The following is a 26973-nucleotide window of genomic DNA, read 5'->3' as shown; positions in this document are numbered from 1 at the left end:
ATAACAAGCAGGCTGCCTTGGCAATGAGTTATATAACTGGCATTGATGCTCCCTGTGTCTAGACAGGGTTGGGCAGGTGTAAAAAGAGTGGATGTGAAGAGGAAGGTGACAAGGAAGAGATGCAATGAAAAAAGAGATGTGAGATAAAATGCTGGTGGTGACTCTAAACCACTCAGATATTCACAGAGAGTGCTGGAGCTTGTGTCAGAAAGCACTTACTCACACTTACACACACATATATATATACGCGCGCGCACACACACGCACACAGTGGCGGAATAGAATATGAGAGCATTGCAGCACTAGCTGGATGTGTCCCAGCAGTTACCGCACTGATGCTTGCTGCAGCAGACGGGAGTGTTCAGTCCAGAACAGAACAGAGTGAGTAAGAGGAGGAGGCAGAAACCAAACCACTACAGAGGACAGAGCAGAGCCAGATAGATGCAGAAACTGGTCAGATTGTAACATTGATGTGATGCTTGAACATAGGATTAAAAATAGGATCAGTGGAGAGAAGTGGAACTGAGAAGAGACACAAAAATCAAGCTCATCAGGAACAGGTGTAGGGGACGAGATAGAAGTCTGACGTCGGTTCGTTTAGACGGATGCTTATCGGCATGTCTCGCTCTATGAGGCTGCTGCTGCTGCAGAGGTCCTTTAGCGACCACATCAGGTCCTCTACCTCCAAAGCCCTAGACAAGCTCAGCAAGCCTGCTCGGGAGAGTCGCCTGGCAGGTGAGTTGCGACAGCACAGCTGAGATAGCAGGTGTATGTGTGTTGGTGCTTAGGCAGTGTGTGCATGTGTTCTTGCCTGTGTTTAGCATGTATTTAAGTGCATGTATGTATGTTTCTGTTCCACAACATGCACCTGTGGTTTAGCACGTTAAGTTTCAGAATTCCTGAACCAGCTGCACAACTGTGTGGCAAAACTGCATAGTCATTGTAAAGGAAAATTTTGCTGCAAGGCTTCTGTTAAGTCAACTGTGTTTCTGACAAACAGCTCAATAGATCTGCAGATCACCAGCATTTTACTGATGGGTGAAGATGTTGAACCTCAGGAATAAAAAGCAACGGATAGTTCAGATGTTTCTTGGCCAATTTTGTCGTGATTTCTGTCAGTGTGTGTTTCTGGCAGACGTAGATGCATCTTTCTGTTGACGTCAGGCTTTTCATTTGTTCCTCTCGCCCGCTCCTCCACAGTTGCTTGAGACCAGGTTTGGCCCATGTATAACTAATGAGCTGGTTATACACACGCAGGACTGAGTCCATTAGAATAGACTTCAAACTCTCTGGCAAGCTTGGCTCTAAATAATACAGATAGTCCAGCAGCAGCAAAGACATTAGATTAACAGAGATGCTTTTGAGAAATGGTTGGATGCAGGTGGGTGATATCAGCTACACGTTCAGGCCACTTAAAAGTGTTTTCAAGAGATACATCGTCCTTCAGGTTCCAATTGACAGGACCTTTGGTCGCACGATGTTTGAAATCTCAACACCTTTCAAGTCACTACAGGTAATGCTGTGTCTCCTTCAAAGTGGGGCAGGCGGTTTTCCCAATGAATCCAGAGGTCAGTGCACCGTGGCCTAACCTATCTGTTGAAGTAAAGAGCACCATGTAATAAATATACACAGACACACACTTTCTAGGATGTTTTGGTGTGTTCCCACATAGCGCACAGTCCTACATGACAGAGGGAAGAGTTGAAAAGTAGGCCAAAGAATTATGACAGGATCTAATTACACCCTTCTTGGTGTGACACTGATTTCTTTCTCTTTTTTTGGATGTTTTCTTCAAGATGAAGGCAGAATTCTGAGGCAACGACTGTATGTGAAATTAAGTCATTATGACTGCATGTGTGCATGTGACGCATGTGTGCTCACGGCCATAAACTGCAGGAACATATCGTACTGTACTGAAAGATTTGTAGGCATTCTCAGTCAGTGTGCTTGTAACCACAAATGCTTGAAATGACATTATCTTCTAACTCAACCATATAAAGCTTTCAGTGTGGAAATTGCCCTGCTTATGAAACATTATTAAACTGCAACTGTGTCCATAACTTTGTAATCTGGACTTTATACATGAGTATAACTAACAGCATTCAATATGATGCAGTTTGCTACCCTATAAAAAGATGCCACAAATGATCAAACCCCTTCGAGGGCAAATTGTCCTGAGCGGCCTTGAAAAAAACAACCACCATGCTGTAACTTGATATTTATTTACTATAACACGTGATGACATGCTTTTGGTATGTGATCCTTCATGACGCATGTGCATTAACAAATAACACTCATGGCATGCTCTCAAGGACTTCATGTCAGTCCTGTGCAGCATCACGCATCCTGAAACTCAATAGCCTTGTTGACATTTCCCACCCTTGTCATCCCTCTGATCACATCACATTTTAAAGCTGAAGGGGAAAAGATATACTCAAGAACACAGAGTTTATCCACCTACAAAGCCCTGCTGCCACTCCGGTCTTTGTGCAGACCGTCTAATAGAGACGTCATCAAAAAGATCACTGCTTCGTCAGGCTATTGTCCTCACAACCTCCACCCCCCCTTAAATTAACCTCCTTTTTCAATACAGAGCTTCTTTAGGCAGTGGAGGCACATGAATGGAACTTTTAAGGGGCCAAACCTTCGAGCAGGAATCTTTTTTTCTAATATTTTCCTTTAGGCCAGTGGTATGACATTCCAACAAGACAGTAACAGATACTGTACCTTTGAGGATGCAAACAAGTGCGGACGTCCAGCCCTTTCATCAGCTCATGATTGATAGCTCTGAGAATTTCAGTTTACCACAGAGACAGTTTACCTCTTGCAGCGAACGGCGAAGCCTTCGCGGTTATATTGTTCCATTTTGTCATCACATCCAGCTCAATTAAAGACTTCACAACCTTGGATATGATGTATGAAGTGACCTATTAATTTTGACTCAGAGCCTGGAAGAAGTGGCATGCATGCTACATGGCGTCTAAAGGTTTTGGTAAAGTTCATAAAGGTCAGAGGGTATGTTGCATCTAGACAGACTAAAAAGAAAGACAGCAAAATCTGCCATTATTTCCAGCAAAATACTTTCCTTTGTTATATCATTGAGGAATCAAATCAAACTGTAAAGCCAATGTGCAGTTTGAGGTCAGTGCTTTGAAGCTGAACTGCAGATTTTTGGAATATGGCATTAGTTTGTTACATTTTCATAAAGGAAATTAAAAGATTCAATTGTAAGCCTTTCTCTTTCACATTTAGCTGACAATGGAAATACCATGTAATACACAACATTGCAAAATATGAAATGCTTTGGACTGTTGCACAACAACCATCAGTTCCACAAACCTCACACATACGGAGCACTTCAGGCAGTTTACTTATATAAGCTGAATAGGGTTTTAATGAATTCAGAGATGTGAACAATAATAAGTAAATTGTGAGTATCAAAAAGAGAAAAGAGCACTCGGCACAGTGTGGAGAAACTGCTCACTGACTGTCAGCACCACCCACTGCATGAATTATTTTTCTCCTTCATGTCACTTACGCTGACATGTTCTTTTTTCGCCCGGTTGACACGTATACGCTCACCATGCGCTAAAACCATTAATGTGACCTGGATATTGTGTAGCAATCTCTCTAAAGGCCACATCTACAGAATATTTACATTTTGTGGTGAATCTCATTTAGAATGTGCTGTGTGATTTAATCATGGAGTTTATTGAAAGGATTGATGTTTTTGCTTTTAATTTACACCACTTCAGGCTGCTTACCTGAGAGTCTAATTAGTTTATTAAGTCTATCATAATGCTCCCGGGATAATACTATTGCATAACAACCAGAGCTTAGCAAAGAAATCCATTTTCCAAAGTCATGTGAAGGGTTGTAATAAACGTATTAGGCTGGTTAATTTAATCTTGGCTTCGAATACTAAGAAATATCTAAATAAGATTGATAAACTTGTGTTAACATTTGCATCATGAAGATGTAAATGAACATATTATCTGAGGTTCTGTTGTATTAATCCGTGACAGAGGCTTTTTTATACGAACCTTCTCATTAAGTTTCAGTAAATATCTCTCCGGCTTAATGTCCTGTTGAGAAATGGGCTAAACTAGATGTTTAGCAACGATGAAATTTGCCCTTTACTCTGCCATGCTGTTTGCTCTGGCTTAATTTTGTGGCTTGTCAAATGAGTGGAATCTTGCAAAAAGCTGATATATTTATATAATATTCCTCCAATAATGACACAAATAGATTTTCTTTCCCCTTTTGCATTAACAAACCAACCTTCAGTAAAATTTCTTTTCATCCATTTCATGTTCATCCAGACACTCGCCTTCTAGAATTCTCTTTCATTAAGTAGAATTGTAAGACTTTTGGCTACATCTTTGTGAACCTGGGCTCAAGTTCAAACCTCAAGCAGTTCCTTTCATACTTTTTTTTTTTTTTTTTTTTTTAAAGCAGTTTACTTTCTGTTTCAGTCTTTCATCCTGGCAGTTTTGAAAGGGGTTTTAGGTTCTTTTGGCTTTTCCTAAGAGGAAACTGGCATTGTTGTCTGGAAGGTAGACAGATGGTCATTATGTGTAGTCAGCCTTGCTTGTTTATTAAAAACAGTATCCGTGACAGTTTACAGCTGCTTTATAGACTGTCTTCATGGCGTACTTCTTAATTTGAACTTTTTCTTTCAACAATTTTTGACAGCCTACTTGTGTAGTACTTTAATTGATTGGCATTTATGTTAAAATCTAGCTTGTTTTTTGTAGTGAAATGCAAAGCAAAAATGTGTTTTTAATGAATTTGTGTGACATTGTAGAGGCCTAGAAGTGCAGCTTTGCCATTAAAAATTAATAGGAAAGACTGTTTATTCTAATGCTAAGTCTTAGTGGAGCCATAATGTAATGCCAGAATGAAAGAACCAAATTTGAACCACACTTCCAAATCTGCATTACCACACCTCCAGCTGTGGCACTCCATCCATCTTGGTGAGCACAAGTGGGTTCTTTTTACACCATGAAATGACGACACAAGCACAGGCAGACAAATACAGGCCTTGTACTGGACGAAGCTGGCGATGTGTTGACATACTAGCTGGACCGAAGTGATTTGAACCAAATGATCCACTGGGAAACCAAATGACCCCACAGGAGTAGCTCTGAATACGATGCTTAAAAATTGAAATTCATGCTTTGGTTTTAGTCAGGGTATTTCAACAAATGCTGAAGACAGCACTGTCCAGACTGGGAGCAACATCAAGGTCATAAAATGCTCTTTTGCCTAAACACACTTGAGTACAATAGTTCGAATGAAAACTCTCTGTAAGGAATTAATCTATTTGAGTGCCAGTGTTTGAGTGTTAGTGTGTATTTGTGACCCTACTTGTGCATGAATGTGTTATTGTTAAGTGGCAACCAGGCTTTTGTATAAGGCTTAAGGGTGGGCCAGTGGGAGGTCCATGAACATGTTCCGGTCTACTTGGGTCCTGCCCACTGTTAGCCACACAGATGTTCTGGGTCCATTGTGGCCCTACCGGACTCTACAGGGACCCAACAGGGTCATTTCACGCTTCAGGGACGCCCAAAGAGGAAGTCAGAAGGGGCGCACCACTGTGACATCAGCGGAGAGCTCTTTGAATGAAAACGCAGCGTGCAACCATGTAACAAATTAGCCTCAACAAGATACTTTCACAGAGAGAACTGAGAGTTTAATCACTGATTAAGTTTGAAAATGGGAGAATTAACTCCAGAAAAACACATATATGAAATTTATTGGCTTTTGTTTTAATAACCTCTCTATATTTTCAAGACAAACAACTGCCAAAATCATACAAGTATATATATATATAATGCAGCACTGTATTCATTTTATGTGAGCTCAGCTTTGAGCCTGTATGGCTGCTGGGCTTGCTTGATCTTTAGCTTATTATCGTCAGCTGTTCTCGGTTTGCAGCGTGTACATTTGTCGTCTTGGCAGCACTCAGCATGTGTTTCAAGCCTGATTAGATCTTGTAGGTTCTCACAGCACATTTACTTAGCTAAAGAAGAGAACTTTTTTTTTTACCTACGTGGTGATGTCAAAGTGACTTGAGGCTGCTGTTCTCGCGCACATTTTTCTTCTTTACTGACTGAAAGCTGTTCTGCTTGTGGTGATGTATCTTGTATCTTTGTTTGAGCCCTTTACATTTTCTTCCAATACAACAGCTTGCGATGCTTCTTCTACACACCAGTTCCCTTGATGGGACCTCATGTTCAGTATGCCTTGAAATTTAGGTCAAACTGCTGAGTTTAGTCTATAAATAGGACGTCTTTATTATTTTATCAACTGCTCCACTGCCTACTGCATCCCATCCTCATCGGGAGGATATGAAAAAGATGGCTGAGAACATCATTTTGTGTTCGTGCCAGAGATTTTTCATACGTATCTCGTGAGTGAAGTGTGCCGCATCTGAACTACTGAAAGAGTCATAAAAACATAATGTTTGACTGTGCAGGTGTGTAAGTGTGTGAGTAATTCAGAGAACATCTAACGGCATGCACAGACTGTTTAACTGTGTGTACGTGCATGTGTGTATGTGTACTCTATAAGATTGCACTCAAACTCGACTAGACATGACTATGGGATGCATACCAATGACGAGCTGCATTTTCTTTCTCTGCCTCATCATGTGTCTTTTCCTATTGCTGTATGTTTTTATTTATTTTACATTTTTACAACAGTTTAAATTCAAAAACATGTCAGTCATGTGCCTTTTGTAAATAAGACATTAAAATATGTTTGCAACCAAAATCAAACCTTTACAACTGATAATTTATTGTTTTAATAAAGATTTGAATTCGGAACAATTCAAACTCATGGTCCCCTTACTAGCTTTTTGTGAAGCCTTTATCTATTTGCTGTTTTCTCCGAATTATCATCAATTGTAGTATATCTTTTATCCAATCCAAGATTCACATTTTTCAGTTTTTACCTTTTCCTGACAAACTACAGTTAAACAGGTAATTGATTTTAACTTTAAATTGTAATTTGAAATAATGTAATTATTAAAGGCTGCACTATTTGTATGTTATATGTTATGAGGCGCAGCTGCAGGGGTAATATTTTAGCCATCCACCTTGTGTGACAGTCACACTGTTGATGGTATCTCATGTGGTATTGCTTCATCACAGTTTTAAATCTATTACACAGTGAATACTAAACTGTAGCTTGACATTGCTTGAAGAAAAAAAAGTAACTATAGAATGTTTCCCCCAAATTGTTTAGCACTATTTAGCAGTTGAATTAGGAATTTAAAAAAAGAAAGAAAAGAATTTACAGCTTGCCTGTGCTTCACAGAACTTATTTCAGTTTGCAATGCTTGTTTCATGTTGTAATAGCAATGCAGTGTCAAGTATCTATTAATCCACAGTTTCTGACTCTTATGTTTGGTTCAGCCACTGTTTGAGTGATGTAGGATGGTGTTGCTTTAGTCTAATGTAAGCAGATGTGATTTCTACATTGCCCACTACTTATATCAACATAATAAATCACATTATATGACCTAATATATACATTGCACTGTTTGCACGGTCTCCAAGGTCTTCAGATTTCCTTAGCGCAGTAAATTATCACATTATTTTTGCAACTGTACATTAAATGTAACGACCACAATAAGTAAAACTCTGCTCCTGTGGCCTCATGTGAGTGAATCATATCGTCCTCTCCCAGGTTATTAGGTTTTGGCCCGAGCAGCTCTGACAGATTGTCCTGCTGTTATATAGGTGATTGGAAGTGACTTAACTCGACATGTTGGTGTGTGAGGGTGAACACTCTTGAGATATTTATGATTGAATTAGAGTCCTTCAACACTGTTCCTGTTCAGTGATTTAAAGCCCACTTGTTTCTGCCTCACAAGGCCGCTTGTTTCGAAGACTCTGGAATGTTTTGCTAAACCCAGTGACTCCAGCAAGCTCACGCCAAACTTGTTTACTTTGCTTGTTCTACCGTGCTCCCTCTCCTTCAGCCTTTTTTCTCACTTTCTCTTTTTAACACATACAAATTCTCAGTGCCTCTTTTGACTCCCGCATGACAAGACCCCTCTCTGTTTTATTGATCCAGCAATATTCGATTCGTTCTGTCTTTAGTAGCAGTCGAAGGGATGCTTGATCTCGAGGCAGCTGTTGAGCTTGCAGCATAAAAGCGTTCTTATATCAACCACATCTAACATCACACAAACGCATATGTGATACATTTTTCTTGATAATTAGTTTTGTTGCCATCATTAAGGCCAGTAGAAGAAAGAAGGAATAGTAAACAGAATAGGTCCTAAGGCAGGTCTGAACCCTTGATGTTATGAGCGTGTCACTGCAGTTTCAGTTTGCTGTTTCGTGAACAGAATCTTAATCAGTCTTTTCTTTGATTTCTGTTTCTCTGGCCCTTGTTGTGTCTCAAGTGGGATGTCTAGCACTTTGCAGCAGGATCATAAGTAGCCCACTTGATGCATACTCTTGACTTCTCATTGTGCCGTTCACTGGCCATGCTCCACTCTTACAGTCTCCCACACTTGTGTCCCTCGCAGACTCAAACAGCTAGATTAAACTGAGCAGGAACACCGAGTTCGCTATTTCAAGTGTCCATTGACATTGTCTGCCGATGGAGAGTCGATCCTTGCGCGGCTGACACTCACAGAACTCCTGATTTGGCAAAGTATGGGATTCCCAAAGTGGTGCGCACAAATATTTGCACACATTGTGGAATTCACTCCTGCCTCGGCACTTGAGAATGTCTGATTTCACACCATGGTCTTTCAGATACTCCTACACCTTTCTTCCCTCCGTCAGCAGAAATGTGTGAGTGCTGCTCGGTGCAGTGCTGCTTTGTTGGCAGAGACAGAGCTTGCTTTATTAGTTTGAGTCACCGTGTAAAGTGTGCAGCTTCAATCAATACTGCAGGCTTGATTGGCCATGCTGTGTTAGAGAGTAATCATGTACCGTCAATGAGAGAACCAGCAGGAGAGAGAGTGTGAAGTGGAGAGAAAATTGAAGATGGACGCGTCTGATGTTTAATTGACCTTTTATAAATCAAAATGAAACACACTGTATTGTATGTCAGCTAACAATGAGCTTTGCAGAAGTAAAGGGTACAAAAGAACAATTTTGCCTTTAATCTGTGAATTTCATGGCTTGAAAAAGTGTGACTAGTTTGTGGTTTGAGTTACTGAGTCTGCAGTCACTATATTTTCTCCACAATAAATGGAATGTAAGTACGGGGATCATTCTTAGAAAGCAGATTGGAATTACATAGGGCAGTGAGAATAAAATACAAGATTTTATGTTTAAGCGAATGGCCATGCATTTATGTGTATCAAAATCTTAAGGAAAAAATGGCAACAAACAACAACAAATGTGAGAATATGCTGAATATACACCAGGAATTTCAGGATAATGAGTTCACTATGAAGAACGCCAAGAATGAGCAACCATCTGTGTGTGCATTTAAGGAGGTTTGGTCTCTTCTGTACACATTCATCTGTCTTCACCTGTGAGGTACGAAGGAAGATGGGAGGCAGAGGTCAGAGCATGACATATGAGAAACAGTGAACGGCTGATAATGTCCATATGGTGCAGTTGCACTGGAAATATGTTTCTACATATGTGAAATGACAAAGATAACAAAATGTTTCCAATACTTGTGATACAAGACAGTCTGTATTTTAAAAGCTGAGTTTTAGTATCTGTCTGAGTTGCTGTTGCAGAGGCTACAGTGATCGGTGATGTGAGGCGAGAGGAAGATGATGGCGTGACGACTCGTCACTGGTCATTAGCTGTAAAACAGCCACATTCTGGAAGAATCTATTCCAGATGGGTACTTAAAACAAGTTTTAGTGCCCCATTAAAATGGTCTCATCTCTGGTGACTTAACTGCCTCTCAGGGTGCCTGATCTCATGGTATGCTGTTTGTTTACTCTCCGATGGGCTTTCATTTCCTGTGTGTCTGCTGCTGTTGGCGGCTCTAACAGGTCTCAGTGGGTGAGGCATCTTTAATTTACTGAGTCAGTCCACATGAGACTTGGGCTAATCTTGTTACTCTTGTTGGTTTTGACCCTTCAAATTCCATTGATTAGAGACATTCTCCATATAGTTTTGGAGCAGTGAGTCACACTGGATTATCTATGCTATTTTGGCTAATTGTCGGAAAGAGACAGAGTTATGATGACTCTAACCTGAAAATGCCCAATAGATGAATAGATTTGAAAAAAAAAAAAAACGAGCCATGGGATTAAGCTACGTAGTTAATAATATCAACAACGATTTCAAAATGTCAGCTCGGATAACTATAAATTTGAAATAGTGCAGTTGAATCATAAACACTGGCAGATCTCATTAAGTGCGTCAGCCAAAGGTTGCAGCATTCGTGTTAAACGTAATGCACTTAGAAATGAATAGACAGCAGTCAAGATGTTGACCCAGACTACACAGAAATATCAACACACTGACCCATTTTCTCACATGTCACACAGGACATTCTCTTTCTTTGTCGTTCAAGCTATTTGTTTCAGTATCAGAGTGACCTGCCAGCTAAATTTAGGACACGCTCTAGCATTTTATCCATTTACAGAGCTGCTTTCAAATCTTTATGGAGTTCTTTCTTTTCCAAAACAGTCACAAGACCTAATTACACTTAATTGGATATTTTGACTTTATCAAAGGTCATGTTTTCCAAAAGGACCTTGTATAGTATTATAAAACCCTAACCAAAAATGTTTATGACCCTAAGTCGGCTGGGATAGGCTCCAGCCCCCTGCAACCCTAGTGAGGATTAAGCGGTGTATAGATAATGGATTGATGGATAAAAGAAGACTTAGGATGATTAACCAATCCTTTTACATGAAAATTGTCAAGAATAGCTGCATTCCTAGACATCCTTCCTACATTTTGTTCTCAGTAGTGTACTGATATTTCAGTTTGAATGTCTGTATGGTGTCCAATAAAACCACTGACTGCATCCAGAAGGAAATGGGAGTGAAGGTAGGCCAGATATGAAAGATTTGCCAAAAAAAAAACTGGGAAGGAAATTGATTACAGATGGCATTCAAGGAAGTTCAGCTTACATACCACCTGTATTTAATGTCAGAGTAACTCCCTGTTTTCTCAATACTGCTAAGTGAGTGCTACTTTTTGTTTATGAGGAGGCTGACAGACACTGTGGGTCCTCGGGCAAGATCATTCTTCATTTTCCATCTCCTCATACTTTCCATTTTGCATTTGTCGTTGTGCTAGAGGTCTCCAAGATCCCTCACAGTGGAGCGCATATCACAGACAAAAAACAGCATGGGGCAGAGGATCATTTTTAAAGTAATACCTGTAATTTACACTTTCCCACAGGTGTATTGTTAGATCCACCAGAGTGCTGTAAATGTTCAGGTTATGGCTTTCGACTAATTGTTATGCAAAGCCATTGCTGTCAGTTAGATGAGATTATTATCAAGATGTGAGGCTTAAGCATTCTGAGAATAGTCTGATCATCATCAGTCGGTCACAAATTGGTTAAAGGTTTGGAGCTGTGAAGAGCATTAAGAAAAATGCATCCACTGTTCCAGCAAGCTTCTGATCAAGGACGCCTTGGGGCCTTTGCTGGGTTTTTAAAGGCCTTCTTTAAGAATCTCAAAAGCCAGGGTTTGTCAGGGGAACATTGTGATCCATCACGAGTTGTGTTCTGATGGAAACTACTTCTACAGTATGAGCTCCATAAAATCTGCCTCTGTAACAAGTTTTTGGCTTTCATGTCCTATTATTAAAAGTGATAAGATAAGGAACTGGCCAGGTGCTGACATGGTCTCTCCAACTTAACTTAATTTTTTGTCGTGTTGCCGCCACATCAAAATGAAGACCGCCGTGTAGCTTCAACATAATCTCTCTTTAGACCGATCAGCCACTTAATGTCCCTTTCTCCTTCTGATCAAGAGGTGTTTGCAGTGACCTTTCACCTTGTAGTCACTTAGGGTTCCTAACCCTGTGGCACCCTGAATGGGTGAACACAAGGCCACTGGCTGAGTGTTGTCACCTTCCACGTCCAGGCCAACGTCTATTTTAACTCTTTGCAGCTGGTAATAATAGAAGCACTGGGGCGCTTAGCTTTAGCACGTTGGCTAAGTGACATTTTGACAACTTAATGTCTTTCGTGCGTGTGTGGTTGAGGTCAGGGTCGCTGAGCATTATGTGTGTCCAGCATTTCTTGGGCTAACTACCTTGACAGGTCACACAGTTGTCAACTGCTTCCTTTGCTATTTAAATTTTTCTTCACCGGTTCTAAAAAGCAGCAGTTCGGTAAATGTTCTTAACAAGGTACTCTGGGAATGTTGTGAAAATGAAGGTTTTCTTGATTTTACCTGAGGTGACTTTGGACCTTCATTTTTTTTTTTTCTAGCAAAGATTCTTTGTGTTCATGGCTGTCCCTTTCTCAAATAGCTTTCATTTGAAACTTAATGAATGGTAAACATGTTGGGTCTTTTATTGTCTTTGTCTGTCTTTCTGTGGGGTCAATATAGCTGTCATGTGAACCACTTGAGCGGGTCTTACAATATGCACACACTGAAACGTGACCTAGAAAAGCCTGGCTGTCGAAAGCCTCGCAAGCACAACATTTTTGGAGATTAAATTCAAAACCTTTGGGTGAATAAAGCCAGGACACAGTACCCAGCAGCTTCTTCTCTTTATTTGCGTCTCCTTTCTCGTGCTTCATTGCCTTGAAGCCATTTGCTCTGAAAGTAGGAAAGCAAAGGGGAATTGTGACTTGTTTTTTATGGTTGTTAAGGCCTGAAACGTTTTTTTTTCTTCAGACAGTGTCATGATCTGATCTCTCTATGGCTACACTGTCCTCACACAAGGACTCTGTTGTCCTTTGAGAAAATAGGAATCATTGTTTGTTAAAAAAAAAGGTTACAGTTTGTGACTTGCGCTGGCATCATGTGATTTTGTTTTCAATGACATGCCAAAATTTTTGCAATTTAAAAGAAGAAAACAACATGAGATTAATATTTGTTGTTTTGTTTTTCCTGACATGACTGTACTGTTGAATGGATTACCATGAATTTGGAAGGTAAATGTTACATACACGAATTTAGTACGGACAAGAAAAAAATCGTAGCCACTGTCTTGATTGCCTACCATTACATGCATCATTCATTTATCAGTTCAATTTAGTTTCATATATATAGCATCACTTCACAACTAAGTCATCTCAAGGCACTTAACATGGTACGATGAAGACAACATTACATTATAGTGAGAAATCCAACAAATCTCAGTGATTCCCTTTGTACAAGCTTTTTGACAGAAGTGTGAAGAAAAAAGTTCCCCTTTAACAGTAACCTCTGACAGAACAAGGCTCAGCGAGGGCGGCCATCTGCCTTGTGCGGTTGGGGTGAGGGTAAAGGGGACACTGGGGAGGTTGGAGAGGTCAGAAAACTGCAGATCAGAAACATTTACAGCTTCGGAGCCAGAGATATCTGCAGAGAGGACAAAATACAAACTACGGGAGAGAGAAGACACCAAATGTGTGACATGCAATGGTGGCATATGGTGGTCGGAGGAGACAAGAGGAGAGGTGCTCAGTGCATCATGGGAAGTCCTCCAGCAGTCGAAGCCTGTAGCACCATAACTAAAGGGTGGTGCAGGGTCAACTGAGCCAGCCCTAGACTATAAGCTTTACCAGAAAGGAAAGTTTTCAGCCTAATCTTAACAGTCAAGAGTGCATCTACCTCCCAAACCCAAACTGGGAGCTGATTCCACAGGAGAGGAGCCTGATAGCTGAAGGTTCTGCCTCCTATTCTGCTTATGGAAACTCTAGGCACCACAAGTAACTCAGCACTCTGAGAGCAAAGTACTCCGTTGGGATAATAAGGTACATCAAGATCCTTAAGATATGATGGAGATTGGTCATTAAGGGCTTTTTATATGAGGAGTAGGATTCTAAATTCTATTCTGTACTTTATAGGGAGCTAATATAGAAAGGCTAATTTGGGAGTAATATGATCCCTCTTGCTGGTTCCTGTAAGTACCCTGGCTGCAGCTTGAGCATATCATTGTGAACATATTGCTAGAATGCTGATGTTTGCATTTAGCTCTAAGCACCACTATGCTATGACTTTCTAACACAGTGACTGACATCGCTGCATGCTCTTGGTTTTATTTTTGTCAGACATTAAAAATTGTAAAGAAACCGATTCCTTTGTCAAAACAGGGATCAAGCGTTCACCACCTATTGAAACTGACGGCCTTAAACTACCACAGGTGTCACCAGTGCGCTTCGGTATTACAGTAAATGGTGGTCTAGCCTACTGCTTTCCTCACATCTGTTGCAAACATATTTTATTCCCATGCATCTGCCATGTTGATTTGGACCATTAAACCTTTGCTGACAGTGTCATTCAGAACATTTCTCCAGTATCCCAGTTTTATATTTCCTGTCCACTCATGTTCCGTCATTCATGGAATCATGGGGGTACTGGGCGAACAGAGGAAGGTCAGTGACAAGAGCTTGGACCCAATCTGTTGGACATATGGAGACTCTGTCACCGCTGCCAACCTCCAGCTGGATGGTATTAGTCCCCCTCTGTACTCAGGAGTTGAGGTATCATCCTCCAGGGACCAATGAGGAGCAGAGGGATGAGGGGGGAGTCAGGTCTGACTGTGGCTCCTGTTCATCACCCACATCCCCCACCCTCAAACACACCAGTGCTGTCCATTAGCTCCTAAAGTAAATAAACCGACTGTGTCTATGTGTAGGACAGAGATGGAGAGAGAAAGAGTGGGTGAATGAAAGCTTAGGGCATTAGGGCTAATCACATAAAGTGTTTAAGTATCTTAGGGACTAGAGCACTAGAGGTTTAGTCATCCATATCGTATCTCATATAAGTATTAATTCTTAAGAAGGAAACAAAGTGGTAGCTGCAGATTTTATGTTGAAAACAGAATCGATTCACAAAACTATCAAAATAATTCAAACTATTAGGTGATAATAATTCGACTAATAAGTGCTTCACCCTGAGTCTTAAAAAAGTGGGTCACGGTCCATTCATAACGAGTTTCTGTCCACTGTGTATCTACATGGGGGCTCCCTCCTCCTTGTACAGCAAAACACATACACTAACTTCCTTCTGTTTGTTTGTATTAAGCTTAATATACCAGATTCTTTGGATTCCTGTGCACTGAATTTAGGTCAGCTATGCATAAAGGTAAACATTTATATTTTCCAACTGAACTAAGATCCCTTCAAAATCAAATCAATAACCTTCTTTGTCGGTCAGTGCTTACAGAAGGCTACCAGAAAAATATGTCAAGCATGCAAAGAAACGTATGTACATATGCAGGTTTGCACAGGCGCACACTCAACTACTTTCCCCCTGAATCTCCTTAATTCCTGCATGTGCCATGCATTTGTCATGTGAATCTGACGTCTCATCTGTAGTTTAGTAGGTCAAGGTTGTCACACAAGGAATGAGTTAATATCCACTGGCTGATCTCTGCCTTCCTACTGCAATTTGGCAGCCCAGAGCTGAAGGGAAGAAAATTACTTGCACACAAAGCAAAATGAGAGTTGAAAAAAACACTTCAACCTCAAGTGTTTTACCTGAAGGAAGAGAAGACCAGCAACTATTTCAAGTGCAGCAGCAGCACTGAATTTTTGTTATTATATACCTACTTTAGTGACTAGAGTGTAGCTCTTGTTTTGTGAGGTATATAGCGTAATAAGGTGCACACTTAAGCAATAAATACTAGCTATGTTATGCTGTTGATACAGTAAACTTTGCATCTTTGTCAAGGCATTAGTCATTAATAAAGTTGTATCAACATAAGCCACAGTTTTCAAATGTATTCTATTTGGATCTGCAGTCATTTACATATCCAAAAATGTACATTAAAATCTACCAGAGGAAAACAATGAAAGAGGAATAAAATCAAGTAAGGGACTGACATATATTTCAGGAGCTACAGTTACAAAGCCAAGATCTGTTATCTTGTCATAATATCCAAACTTCAGACAACTTTCAATCCTTGTCAGTTTTATCAAGTATGCTTTCTACAAAATATTTTGTACTTTGTATGTGTTTTTCAGTTCTGGTATATTATTTGGCATATGTTTGTCCTTTATCCCATCTCTCTATGATCTGTAGTATCACTCTCACTCATCTGGAAAACGACGCATGAAGTAGTAGGATGTTGGGAACTGACAGAAATCATTCTGAAATTCAAACCTGCTTGGTGCACTTTTGCAAAAGGAGCCTTCGGATCAGTGATAATCTTCCAGCTGAACCTGGTTTGTGTTTGTCGTGACAGCCTTGATGTCTGCATGGTTTGTCACGTGGCTCGCTAGAGGTCAGGGTTCAAAGGGGGTCACAGGTCAGGGCAGAAAAGACTAAAGCATGAACTTCCTGCGTTACTCACTGGCAGATTATGCACACACAGAGAGAGACAGAGAGAGAGAGAGAGAGAATGGATATATGGTACTTTGGAATTTGGTCTTTGCATGACACTTTTAGGACTCCAAGACAAAAGTCAAAAACAGGAAAGAAAATAGAAAAGGAAAGAGAATTCTGCACATTCTATTGTCAAATGAGCTTTTGAACATCTCAGCATGGACATGCAGGACACAGTGATATATTAATAAGATAATAACACACCACTTAAACAAACACTAAATAATAGGCATGTATCCACACAAACACTAATGCTTTCACCCTGATGTCATATTTCCTCATCTCCATGGCGTATCGAACATCCATCCACTCCCTTCTTGTTCTTCACTCAGTCACACTTAAAATTCCTCAAACGTAGCTGCAGGGCTCATTTCAATCTCAATGCAACTTAAACCTCAAGAACCCAATGATTCACTGTTGCTGAAAGTTAGTTGGCATATGTTTGACACCTGTGCCAACTCCTCCAAGCATATACCAACTCAGCCTTTATCCAAGACAGTTCATCATGATGTCAGATGGTATCAGCAGACCATACGTTCTTACATCACTACATTTTTCTAGTGCCCTAGAATAATTATTTCAAACCTGTCTCTGCTTTAATAAGGCTAAATCCATACAACCTGTGGGTATTCACAGATGGTGAAGAGAGAAATCTCATTAGTAGCTGTTCTAAAACCTAGAGATACTGATGTTATCACGGGATCCTGAGAACATAAAATTAATACAGGATGAAAAAGACTTAATCTCATTTGGATTAATATGAATTATCTTATGAACCAATATGTTCAGTTTAGAAAGTCAGACAATATGAAACACATGTTAATCCAAAGAGTAATTAGAACTGCACCTCACTTGGTTTGGAAAAGGAATTCTGGAAATTTCCAGGCATTGCGGCACAGCTCCAAATGTGTGTTCATTTCACCGCCATATGGTTGGCATCATTAACCACTCCCCAAGTATTCGTATTGGTTTCCCCAGGCAGACCTCCACCTCTTGTAATTCTTAGAAAATGTGGTCGCGCACACAGTAACTCTTTATGTGATGAAATGCTCCTTCTCCAGTCTTACAGCCTGTAGAAATAAATCAAACCAGATTGCTTCATTCAGTGTAGGCCAGTAACAACTAGACTTCGCTATAAAACATTGTTTTTCAGTCCTTGCAGCGAGATTGATGGCAATCATCAAGCAGTGTTAGGAGAAAAGCCACCACAGTTTTCACAAAAATTTTATGTCGGAATAGATGTTTCCTCTTATTTTACATATTAAAGAGAAACACTGAATGATACCAGATCCTACTATTTGTTTTGTGCTCTTGCAATCTTAATTTATTTAATATTTTCCTCTGTATTCTCATTTTACCAACTCTCTTAGATGATGCTCACTTCCAGCCTGTTTGCTTCATTTCCCTAATAGCTCTGTTTTTTGTTTGTTTTTATCTAAACCTCTTAAAATTGCCCCCTGTCTCTACTCTTCCTCTGCCAGCCCTCCTCACTCGAAAGCAAACCATCACTAATCTGCTTTCCCCAAGCATGACTAATAAGAAAAATATGAGCAATAATCTGCAGCTCTGTGCACGTGTGTGTGTGTGTGAGATCTCTTTTTCGAGCTTCTTTATTTTGATCAAGGCACTGGAAAGGGCTGCTGATCAGTGATTTGCGTCAGGACACATGTGACTTCGTTCCATGAAGTCTGTGACTGTCACACTGAACTTTAAATATCTATTTAAAAAAAAAACAAAAAAAAAACAGAACACTACACTTAACAAACAATGTCAATATAATGCACCAGATCTTTTACCTGTACAGCTGGTAGCACAGTGAGCTCTCAGGTTTCTGTTCTGGTGTTAAAATGTCACATGTTTATAATGAACAGTCAGTATTATTGTGATTTTATGTTTTGCTGTGTGAATGTAACACACTTGTTTATGGGTAAAATACATCATGTCTGGATTGAGAATGCCCCACTGTGTAGACTAAAAGATCATATATGTGTGCTTTGTGCACATATGTGGGTGTTTTTGGTAAGTTACGCAACATTTACTTTAGCATTTGCACATTAGTGTTGGCCAATAACTCTCTGTGCCATTGTCTGAAAGCCAAGGTTGAGTAAAATCCACATATGGTAGTGCTTTACAGGGAAACAGTGATTGAACTGCTTTAAGATGTCAGTGGTGCCCAAAGCACAGGATTTAGAGACAGCTGAGTGAAAACACTTTTTCAGCAAACTCACTGTACTAATGGGAGTACTCACTCCCACTGTTCAACTTTATAAAATGATAAGCGAAGTAAATGTAACCCAGGTGGTTTCAAACCATTTAGAAGAATGTTTCATGTAATGTTGTCTATAGCTGAACACCTGTGACTCATATCTTAATGTATAATCAGTGTTTTCCTGTCCGTGTAGGATGTAAACAACATTCCCAGTCTGATTGTGTTGGCAATATGGAGATAAACTGAGCATAAATTCCACCAGTCATTCATCAGTTATGGATTGCATATAAAAATGAGCTTGAGTTTTGAAATTTAGTGTAGTGTGGTGCTCCCTGCTGCAGTCCTCGTTACTACCGGCTAATTTAAAATAAGCAAGGAGGTAGAGCAAGAGTGGAGCTGATTGGAGCCATGCACATGTCTCTGGCTAGTGAACTGTCTTGTGACCATACTCTTAATTATGCATAACCTCTATAACCTACTCAAGCCTTAGTACAATTTAAACAGGTTAGTTACATACAAATGCATCCTCTGTGCAGTTGTAACAAACAAGGAAATTAGCTAAGTGCTTTCTGTGCCAGGCTGTAAACATGTTTAATTCTGCTGTTAAATTGAGCATTTTAACATGGAACTCTATGGTGAACTTGCCTTTAAAGACAACCGCAAGTGGACATTAGAGGAACTGCAGTTTTTTTGGGGTACTTCCACATTAGCCTAATTTTTCAGCTCTGGAGGTTGCTGCTTGGTTTTGATTCAGAGCTGATGTGGATCCATTCTAGTATCAGACATTAGATGTATTACTACACAAGCCTGAGATTTGAGGCAATACAGTTGCACCCAACCAAACTCAGCCAGGCTGAAAATAATTCGGACTTGACTCCCTGGTCCCAGATTAAGTTCCGTATACTTGAAACCAAAGCATTCTGTTAGAACTGGATCATGGCAATTTGTAGTGATTATCTCCAGTCCATATCTAATGTTCCAGTTCACAGTGTACACTTTGAGAAGAAACATTTAGTGAGAGGCTTGGAACAGTGTTTTGCACATTAGACTTATCTGGTCATGTGGCAAAAGGTTATTGAGTCAGTGTAAATTAAAATGGTATCCGTGTGTGTTTGATTTCTAGTGAAATAATTAAAATACTGCATGCACAATATAGCGTGTGTGATCTATACTGTAAACATTGTTCTTTTGGCATAGTATGAGACGAAATGACTGGTGTGGTGGGTTATTAAAATCAGCCTTGTATTGAAGACAAGGTCATCCAAGCAATTTTAACCTCATGTCTATAGTTTCACTTTCTTTGTTTTCTTTCAGTTCAATTTCTTTTTTTACTCACTTTGAAATAATGTGTGTGTGTGTATCATCACGTGAGTGGACGCCAAGGCAAAACCACACAAAAGACTCCATCACTTAAAAACTCATTATCCCTGCACGATACGAATCTTCAGCAGCCCTCCTTTGGAAGTTCATTTTTCTTGCTGTAGTGTTTTTGTACGTGTGTCATAATGTAAATACACTTTTACTGCTGCGAGGTGCACGTAAAACTTCAATGATAAATGGATCCACCATAAAGTGTTTTTTTTTTCCCCTTAAACACACCCTCTGGATGAAAAAGTATTAGTGCAACACCGATCCATTGTTTGTGTAAGTGTGTGTGTCAGCCTCCTGCCTCTATTGTGATCGTGGTCAGTCCATCAAAGCCCAGAGAGGGTATTGGCGAGGCATTTGGTCCACTGTCTGCCTTGCACTTCCTTTGTTTGTGTGTGTGTTTGTGTGAGTGCTGGTCCAAGCCTCTGTCTCCTTACACTTCCTCCTTGCTATTGTGCTTATGGAAGCGCATGCTCTCTCTCTCTCTTTCTTTCTTTCTCTCTCTCTAATCAGTGTCTTATTGGGCTGATCCCCACGACCATGGATGAGCTATTTCTGGAGATTCCTGTTATGAAAAGATTATCCACCCTATGGCAGTCTGTCTCTCTCTCTCTCTGTCTCTCTCTCTCTCTCTCTCTCTCTCTCACACACACACACACACACACACACACTGAGACACACAGACATGGCAGCTAAACTCATCAGTGCTTGTCTTTGGAGGCTTTTTGATTGAAGTTTCAAGGGTAATGACAGTATACCTTCACCTTGAAATGCAGTTACTACTTTAGGTCATCTTTAAAGCCTTATCTGAAATTCTCAACCACATTTTTTTTTTAAATGGTCAGAGTAAAGCTGTTTATAGATATTTACACACACAAACTTAACATGTTAACATCTTTTATTCCAGGAGTGCTGCTACAACCTTTGCAGATCCATAATTTGGTTATCTCTTTTGTGAGTCTTTGTTGACACGGCCTTGGGTGTTTGTGTGTGTGTTGGACTGACACGTCTATCCCCTGACCCTCACTTGGCCTCGCTGTTTGGGGTTAGGAATGGCAGAAAAGGGGAGCGTAATCCCTGAGGCTAACCCAGAGGAGGGGTCCGTCTAGCCAGGGGAATTGTTTCAAGTCATCCTGCATCTTTTACTCACCTCATTTTAGCAACACCCTTTCTTTTTTTCTACCGATCTCTGTGTCAGTAAAATCTTTCGTAAAGCAGTTTTTGTATTATCTTTTTGCTCTGTTTTCCTCTTTGAGCTCCTCCCTGTTTGTCTCTGGGTCAGAGGTGACACTGTAAAGTTTACAACCTACAACAGTGGCTTCACCTTCATCTAGCAGCCCCACAATGATGAGCTTTACAAGGCCTTTTTTTTTTTTTTTACATCAAATGTCCGTGCTGTTTTGTTTTTACACCTGGCCTTTTTTTTTTTTTTTTTTTTTTACTATAGACAGTAATTTAGATCCACTACAGACATGAGTAAAATTTGCTACAAAAAAAGCCCAATATAATCCACTAAAACTTCCATGCCTTAAAGTCGCAGTTTTTATTTTTATTCCTTTTCTAAAGAATAGCTACATGTAATGCTGGCTCTAATCTCTCGTGTCTGCCTGCTGCAACACTGATGCATCTCCTTATTTCCTTTCTTTTGTCCAAAGGCCTTATTATGCTTGTGTGTATTTGATCTGTATCTGAATCATAAGCCAAACAAGCGCCTGACTCGGGCGAGCTTTGATGAATGAAAATTGTAGACACTCTAAAGAGACACACTCATTTGCCCTAAAGCTACTGGCAGCAGTGGCAGTCTGCTCGTCTGATCTCTCACACTTTACCACACACGTTCATCAACAGTCACTGGCATTATTGTGTGTTTATCGCCACAAAACAACTTGAGAGCGTGAACCCCCTCATCTCTGTGCAGGGTTGTTGACCCATCTCAGCCAAGTGAAGCTTTTGGGTTGGGGTTTTGGGCGCAGCCTCTGGGTGGTCGGGTTTTGTGGCTCGGGGATTTGGCCTTGTTTGGTAATCTCTCTTCATCTCTCCTTCCTCCCTTTGCTTTCTCTCTCTCTCTCTCTTTCTCTCTCTCTCTCTCTCTCTATCTCTATCATTCTCCGATCTCTCCCTCTCTCTCTCTCTCTCTCGCACACACACACACACAAACAGACCATAATTATCTTTCTCCCTTCCTTCAGGTTACAGATTTAGGGTAGAAATCACAAGAGATTTTCTTTGTTTTTTTTAGCTCATAAGATTGCTTGTTTTCGGTAGACACATGATTTTGATATTTACGCACTGATTGTAATGGTGATCTGTTTGTGTAACTTGTATACTTATGCTTTAGCACATTTTGGCCTTTACTGTAGGGTGTGTATATAATGTGTCTATAGTATTCAGCACTAAAAACTCCAAAGTATCCAAAGCTACTGAATGCTGTATCAGGTTCTGTGTCATATTTACTTAGTCTCCCATCAAATATTTCCTGATGCTAATCGGGAACAATTTTCAGCATGAATTAAGTTTTTGTATGTCTGCTTGTCTCAACAAGGTGTTTTGTTGGCATTGTCCTCTACCTCCCATTGTTTTGGGTTTCCACAGAACCGGTGAGGTGTTTGCCGAAATAATAATTGCAAAATGAATAATTTCTCCGGGCAGAAGATACAGCAAAGACTATGAAGACATGTTGCTTTGATAATTATGAATATTATATATCGACATTGCATAAACAACATATAATTCTTTTGTTCTGCAAAAAAAAGAAAAGTCAGCAGAGAAATGTGCAGCATGTTATCTTGAAAACATAAATATAACTGTTTGCCATTCAGTCACTTGAAAAGGTCTAACTGTGTGTAAGACCCCTTTCAACAAAACTGAAATAACAGAAATCCAAACAGACTTCTGGATGTTTTACAGGGACAATGCTGCATAAAATGTACTGGCAGCATCAGTCACAACTAATTGCAGATAAAAACAAAGTCCATTATACTATTTATCCAAGTTTTATCGGTGTGTTGCTGAGACTCCAAATAACAATAATATGTTTCATGTGTTTGTATAAAGGGATTGGGTTCTATAGGACCCCACAAATACATCAAACACTAAAAAGAAAAAGAAAAAAAAAAAGATGTTGTCAATATCTTTGTTTCTTTGTTTTAGTTCAAGCCATGGAAAAATGTTGCCAAAAATTCCAAATGATTCCCAGCTGCTCATGTTCATGCATATGCTGCATTTCCACAGAGGCTGAGTGTGAGGTGTGCCTCTGCTGTGTGGGCTCACACATGACATGCTCACTTTATTAGCTGGCAGCATCTCTTTGGGTTGAATCACTTGTGACTCCACCGTCAGCTGGGACTGCTGTGGCAGCCAACAGCAGACTGCACAGTTCGCCAGGATTTTCTGCATCATCCTTTCCCCCTCTGCTGGCAGCCCAGGCTTTGGATTACACGTATTTCCCTGCCACATGGTGACTCGTCTGGCTTTCACTTTTTTGCACCACCTCAGCGCTGTGTTACCATGGTAATAATAATACAGAGCTGGCTGACGTCGTTGAAGACATCTTGGAAAAGTGTGGTTGAAAAACCCTCACAGATGAGCATATGGTAAAAACTGGAAATGCTGTTGAAATAAACTAAATGTAATGAGTAATCTGTGAGACTTTTTAAACCTAGTGCTGCTTTCAGGACGTCAGATGTGTGGTTGTGGCCCTCAGTCTCAGTGTGGTGGAGGCCTACGTGCGCCATGGCGCGCCATGGACACGGGCAGCAGCGAAGACATTACCATACCTGTAACAGTTGTCTCTTCACGGCACCACTTGCGCTTTTCAGGCTAATCTCGCAGCACAAAAGAGCGTCTCACAGTTGTCTCCACTAGTTTCTAATGATATGCAAACTGAGCAACAAACAAGTCAAGCGCTGCTTATTAGGGGAGTGGTGGAGGCATGAACACAAAGGAATCCCGGGGAGCCCAGTGAATCACTTTTGATTTTACATACGCAACATATGTAAAATATTTTTTATGGACAATGAAAATTAAAGTATGAAAAGGGAAATACATGCGTTGCGTTTTTTTTTTGTTTTTTTAATACCAGAGAGGAGCGCAGAGCTCACAGTGGTTATAGTGCCACGATTAGTGCGCTTAGGCACTTTATTATGAAGAAGCTATACATAGTCTCTATAAACATCTTCACTACACATTGTAAGTTGCTAAGGTTGTCCTCAGTGTCTGAGTGTCTCCAGCTCCTTATCAGGTGGGGAGCAGCAGAGCGGTGGGGGTGGAGTCACGGCAGAGTTGCCCATTCCTAAAGCTTGAATCACACTACGCTCCATTCACATTCCTGCTGGGGACTGCTTCATTCAGGGACGCGTAGAGTTGGAAGGAGCTGGAGATTTTTGGAATTCTGTCTATTGCAGCTAAATCAAAGTAGAGCCATGGATTTACTGTCTTGGGCTACGGTTAGAGGACACTTGCAACTGACTGTATAATTTGAGTTTTCTGTGCACTGGATTTATCATGCGGACTTCGTCCTAACAGTGGAGTAGATCTGACTGGACAGTCGTAACCTGCCGCCGCGCAGCCGGGAGTTTGGTTTTATGGTGAAGCTGGTCGCCGCTGAGATATTAGACCATGATACTAACACGTAAGTCGGTTTTAGTCATTGAGAAAAATATAAGTGTGAATTATCTTGGATGGTTTTCTGTGTGTATTCAAAATGTGTCCATACATTGAAGCGGTTTCCTGTTTATCCAGGGGATACAGGACTCACTGCTTAGGATAAATAGCAGCCTACAATGCGCAATTTAAAGGCTATTTTTAGTATTTAAGGTTCTGAACTTTTGCAAGAATTTTGCTTTCAAGTAAAGCATTCTTCGAGTCGTCTTTGAAGCACAACGCTGCAGGCTGTCAGATAAGAAATCTTCCCGCTTTGGCGCATAACTTCACGTCCCTTCTCCTCTTCAAAATTCACAGAACGTCCCCGTTATTCAGATGTTTACTAGTAGATTTTCCACAAGTTAGGCACACTTTGTGGTGGATGCCTTCCACTTTGATTGAAGCTCACCTCTAAGATCTCCCCTTTTACGCACAGACCAGCAGAGCGGCGCACACTTGACTGTTAGGTTTGGATTAAATCAAACTTTTATCCCTGCGGGGAAACGGGGTCGTGAACTGGAATGTTCAGCCTAAATCGTATTTAGTGTACTTCAAGATTAACTGAAGGTATAGTACCAGTCTGCGACACTTCTGCCATCTCAGTGCCTCTAGTTTGTTTAACTGCCTGCGCCTTTTGCCTGACTGCCGACCTTTTGCAGACGTGGGGATTTAAGGGGATGTGTTGAGGCTGTATAAAATCATGTTTTCAGCTCTGTTCTGGCAGGTTTTACTTGATTTGTGGGGCTTCGCCCTTTGTCTCACCGGTTTTAATTGTTCTTTGCAACACATGGCTCCTTATCAGCTACCTGAGGTCTGGAACAGATATGAAGGAAGTGAGGTTCAGTTAAGCAGTAAAACCATTAAGGACGTGCTCTGAGTCACTTACACACATTCAGGTGTCATGATGTGAAGTGAATGACTACTACTTACAGTAACCAGAGTATGACACTGACTCTAGATGTGCCACACTCTTTGAATGGCTCAAAGAGAAGTAATCCAGTCAGAGAAAAATATTGTTACAAACTATTTATTTCAATCAGAGATGGGATAAGATAGTTCAAGAGTTTTGTGGGGGTTTTCGGAGAGAAGAGCAGATGAAGGAAACACGCTTCATCTGCCGTCTTTGTGAGACAGGAAATAAGCTGTGGCCTTATCTAAAAGATTTACATCCAGCTGGTTTCTTCATGTCCTGTGAGGAGACACATGTGTTCATCTGTCCCACCTTCCTTGTGTGAAGTTATCAGGCTGCCCTGGGATCTGCCTGATGGGCTGCCATCAAGCAGGGGGTCCTGACAGGTAGGCTGTCATCTGTTTGCGGAAAGCTTCTCAGAGGTTTCAAATCCGCCCGGTCACCTGATCCAGGGCTAGTACCCTTCGTGTGAGCATAAATCTGTCGTCAGAGGGGCACAAGGGGCCTTTGGGGTTAGCACTGCGATGATCCATCTGGACCAGCTGTGTGTTTGCATGTGTATGTGTCAGTGGATCCATGCCTGCATGCCTTGCCTGCGCCAGCTGGTGGTAGATAACTGGAATGGACCGTGGTAGTAACTTCATTATTCTGTTGTGAGTGTGTCATCGGGGCATTGCTTGAGGCCAGCCAGATGGTGATATTCCTGGCACCGTATCACTTAGCTAACAGCCAGACCTTCTCTGCGAGCACCAGCTGTCTCAGCAGTGGAATCACAAAACATGATACCCATCAGGAGAAAAATCTGTTATCACGCATCTTTGCATTCCAGCACTGGAGGGACTTCACATTGGTCACGCCGAAAAAGCTGTTATCTCCAGTTGTTCTCTGTGTTTTCATGCCTACACGAGCTGGGCTTAAAATTTCGGTCATTCATGAAATACTTTAGATCATGGATCAGTAAGAAACATGTTCTGCAAGTTCATGAACATGTCAGAAGTCACTTCTCAGGTAAAGGACAAGAACTGGCAGCATTCAGGGCTTTGCTTGTTCTAGATTACTCCTGAGCCACAGAGTCTGGCCTGGTTTATCACATCACCTGTCTAGACCCACTTTGCAGCTCCTTCAGAATGACCCACTCAGACCTGAAGTTGATAAGAACCTTATGCCTGCCTTTTGGGTTGTTTTACAGTGGGCACTTAGAGACCCAGCAATGATTGGGTAATTCTAGATAAGCCGCCTCACTTCACAGCAGTTGTTAGTCGAGCATTCTTCTCAATCTGCCAACTTCAAAGACCCAGCGTCAGTGATAACTGTATTCAGACTGTTGACCTGCAGTTTGCTTCAGCAGAGCCTTTGAGGTGGGAAGCAGCATCCTTTGTTTGCTAGCTGCTGACAAACTCC

At 40.8% G+C, this 26973-nt stretch overlaps 1 protein-coding gene across 5 annotated transcripts in view; it reads left to right on the top strand.

Moving 5' to 3' along the window:
- dlc1 (DLC1 Rho GTPase activating protein) overlaps positions 1-26973 on the top strand; it is an 89045-nt gene that overhangs the window by 40687 nt on the left and 21385 nt on the right. Inside the window, exon 1 of one of the 5 annotated variants that reach the window (XM_008286271.1) lies at positions 24350-24651. The exons of the other annotated variants lie outside the window; for them this stretch is intronic. Coding sequence (XP_008284493.1) covers positions 24639-24651 — 13 coding nt within the window. The 5' untranslated portion in view covers positions 24350-24638. Of the gene's footprint in view, positions 1-24349; positions 24652-26973 lie in introns of those variants that run through there. 5 annotated transcript variants of the gene reach the window in all.

Source organism: Stegastes partitus, unplaced genomic scaffold (assembly GCF_000690725.1).
Source record: "Stegastes partitus isolate 25-593 unplaced genomic scaffold, Stegastes_partitus-1.0.2 Scaffold444, whole genome shotgun sequence".
NCBI classification, from domain to species: domain Eukaryota; kingdom Metazoa; phylum Chordata; class Actinopteri; family Pomacentridae; genus Stegastes; species Stegastes partitus.
This window is presented reverse-complemented; position numbering and strand designations above follow the sequence as displayed.